The sequence below is a fragment of the Mirounga leonina genome, unplaced genomic scaffold, assembly GCF_011800145.1.
Source record: "Mirounga leonina isolate KUSES-001 unplaced genomic scaffold, KU_Mleo_1.0 Mir_173, whole genome shotgun sequence".
Lineage (NCBI taxonomy): Eukaryota > Metazoa > Chordata > Mammalia > Carnivora > Phocidae > Mirounga > Mirounga leonina.
In genome coordinates, this window is record NW_023270447.1 from 92131879 (window position 1) to 92140728 (window position 8850).

General features: G+C 60.1%; 1 protein-coding gene across 1 annotated transcript in view; it reads right to left on the reverse strand.

Moving 5' to 3' along the window:
* Positions 1-842: 842 nt before the first annotated feature.
* PRDM16 (PR/SET domain 16) overlaps positions 843-8850 on the reverse strand; it is a 302758-nt gene continuing 294750 nt past the window's right edge. Inside the window, exons 13-15 of the mRNA XM_035019032.1 lie at positions 4257-4646; positions 3220-3394; positions 843-1979 (exon numbers count right to left, since the gene is read on the reverse strand). Coding sequence (XP_034874923.1) covers positions 1902-1979; positions 3220-3394; positions 4257-4646 — 643 coding nt within the window. The 3' untranslated portion in view covers positions 843-1901. The remainder of the gene's footprint in view (positions 1980-3219; positions 3395-4256; positions 4647-8850) is intronic.

Consider the following 8850-nt stretch of genomic DNA (forward strand, 5'->3'; position numbering starts at 1 on the left):
CCTGGGCCAGTGCCCAGGGCTCGTGCACCGGAGCCCCGTCCCCAGGCGCCCCGCCTACCCCTGCCGCTTGCATCTACATTCTTTTTCAAGGGCAACTTGGACGATCTTTTTCTCTTCCGGTTGGGACGCTATTCTTTTTTCCTTCCAAACAATAAAAGAAATAAATAGAACACTTGTCTTAAATGCAAATGTAACTGAAACTCTAATTTAACAAAAACACGTGATTGTCTGGAAACAGGCAGCAGGATCCGTCGGGGGGCGCGGGGGTATTTGGCACATTAAAAACCTCCCCACTCCCTGGTTATCGATCACACAACACACAACCTTATGCACGGTTTTGGTCCTTCACTAGATACTTATATTAACATTATTCCTTCACAATAAGAATGTCTAATGCCAAAATACTGTTAAGGAAGAAATAAAATAAGAAAAGAAATGAATTAGAAAAAATTACAAGTTATATACAGATTAAGGTAAATTCCATCAGGGAAAAAAAATTATGATTTGAAATTGGCCCCTATGGGAATAATTTAAAGCCCATCCGAGTGGAGAGGCAGATCCATCCTGAGGAGGTGCCGTCCGGCCGGGCCGTGCGGTCTTGGCTTCCCGGGAGGCAGGTCCTACCCGGAGGCCCTTCCGTTCTGGAGCTGGTCTGGCCTGCCAAGAAGCCGCACAAAGAGGTGGCGGTCATGTCCCAGAGCCGGGGTCTCACGCAGGCAGAGCCCGGCGGCCTGGGGCAGGTGAGCCGCAGAGTGCGCCCCGCGGAGGCCACGGAGGGGGGGGATGACCGCTTCCTTCCCCTTGTCCGTCTGACGGGGGGGGGGGGGGGGGGGGCTGGAGAAGTAGCCGGTGGGCCCTGGCTTCCACAGAGCGGCCATGGAGGGCCGGCACGGGTGTGGCTGATGCGTGGACCTTGTCGGGAGGAGCGTCGGGTGCCTGGCCCACCGCTCTCACACCTCCCCCATACAATTGGGGGGTCTTGGTGGGGGCCACAGGCATGAATCCCATGCCGCACACGTGGGACGCGTGCGACAGGCCTCTCTCGCAGCCTTGGGCCAGCCCAGGATACCATGTCTGAGAGTTCCACCGTACAGTTTGAAACTGCTCGCAGGCGGGGGCCCCAGGCCCCTCATTTCTGCTCGGGGGCACCCAGGATCACGTTGGCTTTACAAATATGGTCAGGGATAGAAAACTTCTCCGTTATCTACAGTATAAAGAACACACCCAGACACAGTACCAGTTTCCAGGCAGGTTTGGGTTTGCAAAGAAGCGGAGATTTGAAAGCAATGCAAAATTACTTTTAAAAAACAATTTGCAAGTCATCTTTCGATTTTTTAAAAAATACTGTCTATTTTTAAAACCACATGCTTAAATAGACTCTGTCGTCAATAAGATTACCAAAAGGGTTACTCTTGTAATTCTCATTATAAAAAATCGTCTGGGTGATCTCCCTTTGCAGAGCACACCCGTGTCTGTCCGGTCCTTTCTGAGACACCCCACGGATGCCCCAGTGGCCCGCTGCCTTCATTCAGTCTGGGATTAAAATCCCACCCTCATCCACTGGGTTGGTTCTACGAGGCGTGGCCGGCCGTGCACTGTACCCTTCCGGAACGCTGTTCTTAAGACCAATTCTTGGACGGTGGGCCTCCTGGACGGCTCAGGGACTCCTGGGCTCTGAGTTTTCACTGGAAAAGTTAGAGCTGAACCATGGTGTGTGTGGGGGGACGGATGCTGAGGAGTGGTCAACGCAGGTGACGGGGCAGTGGGGGGGTCTCCCTGGCCCAGGGCACGCCGCTCCCCGAGGCTCCCTTCTCCATATTCCGCAGCCGGGATTTCTGTTGGGACGATGGGGCCCCGAGGTCGCCTTGCTTGGACTCTGACCCCGGCCCCTCCTGGGCCCGTCAGAGGTGGTTGATGGGGTTAAAGGCTCCGGACTCCGGCGTGGCTCCCGTGATGTTCAACCAAGCGTCCAGAGGGCTCTGGGAGGAGGTGTGGAGAGGAGCTTCCTCGGAAAGGGACAGCATCATTGCATACGCCTGGCCGGGGAGAGGACAAGGACACACACACACACACACAGGACAGACAGGTGAGCCGTGGGAGCTGGGGTTCTGCAGATCCCAGGCTGGCCCTTCCTGGCCCCCCGCTGCCCTCTGGCTGGGCTCAGCCTTGCCCAGATCCGGACAGAGAGGGGGAAGGCCAGACTCTCCCCTGGGGCCCGGAAGAGGTAGATGCGGGGGGTGGGGTGGGGCTGGAGGTGTGTGTGAACGTCAGTTGGGCTCCCATGCAGAGGGACAAGGTGCCAGGGTCCTGGCCTGCACAGGGGCTCCCACAGCTCTTTGGGGGTGCTTCCCCCCTGCAGTCACCTCTCTGCCCCACCCCACTCTTGCGAGGGCCCTGGGAATTGGCTGGTAGTCCACAAGAGGCCATCCCTGTCTGGTGGGCCTTGGGGGCTGCCCGTCTGGACAGCTGTGGGGACAGTACAGAGCTACTTGGGGAAGCGGATGCACAGCTTGTCTGAGCCGAGCCCGGAGCATGGCTAGTCCACAGGATGCTCCTTCTGCCACGAGCCACAGGGCACGAGGCAATGGGACCTGGGCGGCCACTCAGAGCAGAGCGGGGTGGGGGAAGGCCAACCCTCCTCCCACCCGGGTTCACACTCTGGACAGGATTAGTAAAAGACAAAGACAGACACGCAGACGGTTTTTGCTGAGACTCGGGGTGGGCTGACGGAAACCTCGCCCCTCCAGATGGATGGAAGCAGGAAGCAGGGCCCTGTGGCCGCCTGTCCTAAGGAATGGTGTCGAGGTGCACCTGGGTGCCCTTGCTGACCCTGTCACAGCTCCAGCTTGGAATTACTGACCGCATGACGGACAGCTTCCTTCAAGAGAAGCCTGGGCTGCCAGCCACGCTTGCTCGGATCAGAGGGAGGGAGGCCTACATAGCTTCCAGGCTGGACACCAGCTCCTGGACAAGAGCACAGTGACCCACGTGCCTGTGAGCGCCCGGCTCACATTCACCTGCCTCGATCTCTCCCTGTCCCACCCCTGCTTGTGGGGAAGTAGCTGTCGCTTGGGCGTCTCTCTAGCCGAGGCAACGGGCCCGGGGACCCGTGGTCCTGCTGTGCCCCACGCATAGGACGGCCACCAGCAAAGGAGGCGCGGCCGCCACCCGCCATCCAGCCTGGGGGTGCCGGGAGGGGGGGCTCTGCTGGGTACCTACCTGGTTCTTAGCCTGCCTGTACAGTGTCTGCTTTAAAGTCTCAGAATCTAAGGTGGAATTAAGCACATCTTTAACTTCAAACGCTTCCTCAGCTGCTCTGCGGAGATCCAGCCCCTTCCCAAAAGTCGGCATCGGCTCCAAAGCTAACAGGCCGCCTGGTTGCTCCTCAATACACCTGCACCAATGACCGGGGAGAGGGGCCTGGCGTTAGCTGGTCTGGCCTCTGACCGCCTCTCTGACGCCCCACGGCGGGCTCCGTGCCTGCATGCACGCCCCGGCATCTCCACGAGCCACATGCACAAGGAGACAGACACACAGACACATGGACACCTGGACAGAAGCCACACAGATGCAGGAGAGGGACGGACAGAGGGGCACGGAAGGCGGTGAGTACGTGCACACACATTGCAAGCAGCAGGCGGGGTGCCCGGGTCTCTGGGAAGGGAGGACAGATCCGGAGGCAGCTCTGGAGGGGCCGGGCTCCCGCTCCCAGGACCCCGGGGACAGGGGGGATTGGCCGTCCCTGGAGCAGGCCTCCTGGATCCACTTCCCCAGGAAGGTCTGGAACGCTGGAGCACGGCCGGTGCCAGACGCAGGACGGGGGCAGTCGGGCCGCACGGGAAGGGGCCCCAGCCGGCACCACGTCCAAAGCTTGCTGAGCCCCTGCTCAGCACAGCCGGCTCGGGCCAGGCGTCACTGCCCGGGCCACTCACCAGAGACGGTGGGGTGGCAGGACCAGGTCCTTCGCAGCTCGGGAGCGTGCCTCTCCCTTCTGGGGAAGTGTGTGTGTGTCGGGGGGAGGTGGGCTGGGCCCCGACCCCCTTGCTCAGTCAGGCCTCGCCTGGGCCTGCGTGTGGAAGGCCCCCCTCCCGCGGGGGAGACGCCTGCTGGGAATGAGGGTGAGCCCAGCTGGGGGGATGGTGGGGTCCTGGGTGGTTTGAGGGTGAGGTCACCCTCATGACGCTCAGGGCCCTCCCCGGCCCGGGCCCTAGCTTGTGAGGCTGCCCAGGCGTGGCCCACGGAGGGCCGGTCCCCACCTTCGGGTGTGTTCGAAGCCCACGGCCAGTGAGGTGGGCGGCTCCTCGTCCTCCTCATCCTCATAGGCCCCCTGGGGCTCAGGTGTGGGGGACACGGTGTCGTCCTGGGACTTCCCCGCCAGACTGTCATCCTCCTCCTCCTCCAGTTCCTCCTCCTCTTCCTCCTCCGCATCCTCCGGCTTCCCGCTGGCTAGGCCCGCACACTGCGAGCTGCCGTCCCGGTCCCGGACCTCCGGCCTGGAGTGACAGGGGAGGGAGTTGTCCTCAGACCCCAAAAGGCCTGTGACTGTCCTCACCCCTTGTGAAGAGAGCCTGCTTTCGTGGTCATGGGGGTCCTCCGAGCCGAGGTGCTGAGTGCCTCGTCCAAGCCCTCGGCCTGGGCTGCCGCCCCTGTGGAGTAGGTTGAGGAGAGAAGGGTGCCTCAGCAGCAGGGCTCCCGAGGGGACACCGGCCGCCAGGGATTCAGGGTGTGTGTGTCAGGGAAGGAAGCCACGGCCAGTCTGGTGGGGAAGGGGGTCTTAGGTGCTGGAGCTGGGGTTGGGCACTGCACAAGGGGTGCCCTTGGGGAGGTTTGCTGATCGACCCTTGCTCAGTCCTCCTGGCCAGCCATGAGGACATAGGGACACTGGCTACCCAGAGTGATGGGTCCCCTTTGCAGATGGAAGGTCTGGGATCCTGGGGTTCTGCAGAACAAGGGCTGGGCTGTTGTCAGCCAGGGAAACCTGCCCAGATGAGGTTGTTTCAGGGACTGGTGGCTTCTCTCCTGCAGGCCAGACCCCACCTCATTTCCCTCAGTGTCACTCCAGCTGGATGAGACTTTTCCAATCTGGATCCTCGTTTTTAAAAGGAAAGAAGCCAAGCTGAGCAAGGGCGAGCCTTCTTGCTTCTTTCAGAAAATGCCACTAGCCCGAGGGCCACCTGGCAGGTGTCCAGCATGCAGGTGGAGGGGGGCAGGGAGGGTGGGCACATGCCTCCCGAGCCCACATCTGGGCCCCCACTCCTCCTGGACCTTGCATGGCCCACAGAAATCCGTCTGCAGCTGTCAGGGGAGGCAGGAGTCCTGCTCTCGGTGTCGAGGCAGAGGGGGGCGCCCTTTCTGAGTGACACTGGCCTCCAGACACAGGGGCTTGTGCAGACGGGCCGGGCCACGGAGGCCCCTGGTGGCTGGGCTCTCGGCCATCCTCATCTTTCCTCCTTGCTTTTCCCAGAGAAAAGTACAAGATGCTGACACCTGACCTGCCTTCCCAGACGGGCAGAACCTTGCCTGATGCTTCCCTTCCTGGGGGTCTCAGCTGTGCTGTCACCAGAACACGTCCGCCCACCAACGACAGGGGCTCTGGAGCCAAGTGACACAGGCCAGGACTGGGTCCTGCCCCTCCCTGTGGTCCCCCCTCCGCCAGGGGGGCCTTGCCAGCTCAGAGTCTGTGCCCTCTTGGCAACGTGGGAACACTCCCATGCTGAGGATGGGACGAACAGCGCAGGTGGGAGACTTGGGGGCCGGGACTCGGATTCTGTTCCACAGGCAGCTCCGTGCATGTTTAATCGAACCCAAGTGCGCTGTGCGGTTCTATGTGTGAGCCCCTCTGGGAGCAGGGAGCACAGCCCCCACGACCCATCTGCCCACTGGCAAGGGGCTTCATCAAGCAGGAGCGCCCGGGGAGGGGCAGCAGGGACCGGGGATGGGGTCCGGCAGGCTGGCAGCACCTGCGTGGGTGTCCAGGCCTCCAAACAGCCGCCTGCGGCACGTGACGTCCCGGGGCCGCCGTGACCCTGCCCCGGGCCGGCGCTTCAACCCCAGGAGCCCCGACTCTCCTGGTTCTGGAGGCCGGAGTCCGAGATCCAGGCGCGGGCGGGCCTGCTCCCTTCTGAGGCCTCTGGGGGTGGCTGGCGGTCCTCCGTGCCCCTTGGAGGCAGCGGCATCTCCGCATCGCCCCAGCTCTGCTTCATCTGTGTCCTGTGTCCCGCGTGTGCGTCTGTGTCCTGATCTCGCCTTAGGACATCACGTGGGATTGGGGGCCACCCCGATGACCTCATCTTAACCAGCTACATCTGTAAAGACCCTGTTTCCAAATAAGGCCACATTCCGGGGCACGAGGGGTTAGGATTTTGGGGGGATACAATTCAGCCCAGGTATTAAAGGGGTTATAGGGTCAGGAAGCCTGGCTGTCCCTAAATTCTCCCTGATGGTCAAGAGAAGGAAACTGGTTCTGGATGTGAACCGGATAATGTTGATCTTGGCCCCAAACGGAACAGCCAACGTCTCACCACTTTACACAGATTAATGGATTCATGTCACCTGTGATCGTGGTTCTCACTTCCAGCCATGACGTGGGGCATCTCCTGGAGGCTCCCCAGCTCCCAGGACAAGGCCTCAGCGGGACAGGATATCTGAGGGCCTGGGTTTGTGGTCGGCTCTCTGCCCCGGGGCTTCCTGAGGGATCTGGGGCCAGTCTCCTCTGTCTGACTGCCACCAGGGGTGGTCGGGAAAGCGCTGGTGAGATGCTCCATGGTGAAGGTCAGGGTGCTGTGGTCTCCTCCCTCTCCCCTCTGTCCCAGTGGGTTTCCTGGAGAGTCCTCCTCACGGCTAAGAGCTGGGCCTGCCCCCCGGGCTTGAGGCGTGAGGGCCTTTCTGGTGATCCTGGAGGTTGGTGCACCCCGTGGAGGACGTTACTGACAAATCCTCGTAGGTTCTTCATCTGCCTGTCCTGGGTGCAGAGTCTCAGTCCAAAGGACAGTCTTTAACAGCCAGGATGTGTCTTGTGGCCCATCAGCAGGGCTCTGATAAGGCCTGGCACCCGGGTCCTCACATCTGTGACTTTCTCTCAAACGGGCTGCAGAGCTGCCTGAACACAGGCTCCCTGTGCCTCCTGAGGGGCAGGGATCTAGGTTTCTGTGAGACCACCGTGTGTGTGCCGGGAGCCATGGATGGACAAGGGCGCTCTGTCCACAGCAGAGCAGGCAGGACTGCATCCGGGCCGGAATCTCCACTGCCGAGCCAGGGTCAGGCTCTGGAAAGCGGAGCCCACAGCCAGACTCTCCCACCAGCCCCTCCTCGGAGCCCCCCCCCAGGGCCCTACCCAGCAGGCAGGTGAGATCACCTTCCAGGGGGCACGACTTAGCATGTGGCGGCCCCAGGAAAAGTCCAAGTTCATTTACAAATTCGACAGGCCTTCCCCTAGGAGTACCGAAGATGCAGCCTGTCCTGGAGGAAGCCGGGTCTCCTGAGGACCCCCCTCACTGGCTGGGGGTGGGTGGGGATGGCGCCTGGCCTTGGGGGAACCACAGATCTGCGTAAGGGCCAAGGCCAGGGCTCTGGCTCCAGGTTCTGGCCTGGCTTTATGGCTGGAGCAAGGCCCCACACTTCGCTGGGCTCAGTTTTCCACTGCAGACTTAAGGGATTGCACCCCAAGGCTTCTTGGTGTTTGGAGTGTCTCCGTCTTTTTCCAGCTGGTCTGGCACCAGCGTTTACCCAAGGAGAATGTTTACCTTGGGGGTCTGAAGTGTCCTTCCACAGGGACCCCCGGAGGCAATGCCACCCGCTGAGCCTTGGGATCCAGGGTTGTGCAGAACACCTTCCATATCTTGAATCTGAATTCTGCCATTTTCCTGCCGCCATGAGCACATGTGTGTGTGCATGTGTGCGTGTGGGTACACGTGTACATATGTGTACAAGTGTATGTGTTTGCATGTGTTGTTTATGTGTGCACATGCGTGATTTCATGTGCACGCATACATGTGTATGTGTGCAAATGCATGTATATGTGTGTACGTGTGTGCACATGTCATTGTGAGTGTGTGTACGTGTGTGTGAGTGCACGTGTGTGTGGACACCTATTTATGCCTGTATGTGTGGTTTCATGTGAACGTATACATATGTACGTGTGAGCACGTGTGAGTTCGTATGCATGTGCATAGCAGTGCATGTGCACGTGTGTATATGCATTTGTGCCCGTGTATACATGTGTACATACATGCGTGCTTGTGTGGTTTCGCACACACATACGTGTACATGTGCACGTGTGTGGATGCCTGTGTATGTATGTGTGCATGCGCGTGCATGCCTGTGGTTTCTTGCACGCGTGCGTGTGTGCATGTGTGTATGTATGTGTGCATGCGCGTGCATGTCTGTGGTTTCTTGCACACGTGCATGTGTGTACATGTGTGTACACAGTGTGCATATCTGTGTGGCTTCGTGCACACACATCTATGTATGTGTGCATGCCTTGTGGTTTTGTGTGCATGTGTGTGAGTGCATATGCACGTGTGGGGGGGGCACTCCTGTTAGGAGACCTTCAGTGCCTTGGATTAAATGGAAATGTTCTGGACTCTCAGGCCCCCAGCAGGGTTTGTGGCAGGAGCCCTCGCCTGGTCCGTGCTCTGCCGCACACCTGTGACACCCAAGCCAAACCAGGCCGGCGCCTTGGCACCCCACGGCCATTACTGGTCGGGACACTTACGCCCCTCACCCTCTGCAGACCCAGACACTGAGGCGGGGGGCAGTTAGTCCTTGCTGAAGCCCCCCACCCCCCGGGCCACTTCTAGGTGGCAGAGCCAGGGCCAGAATAGATGCCGGCCATGCCCATCGGTCTCCCCC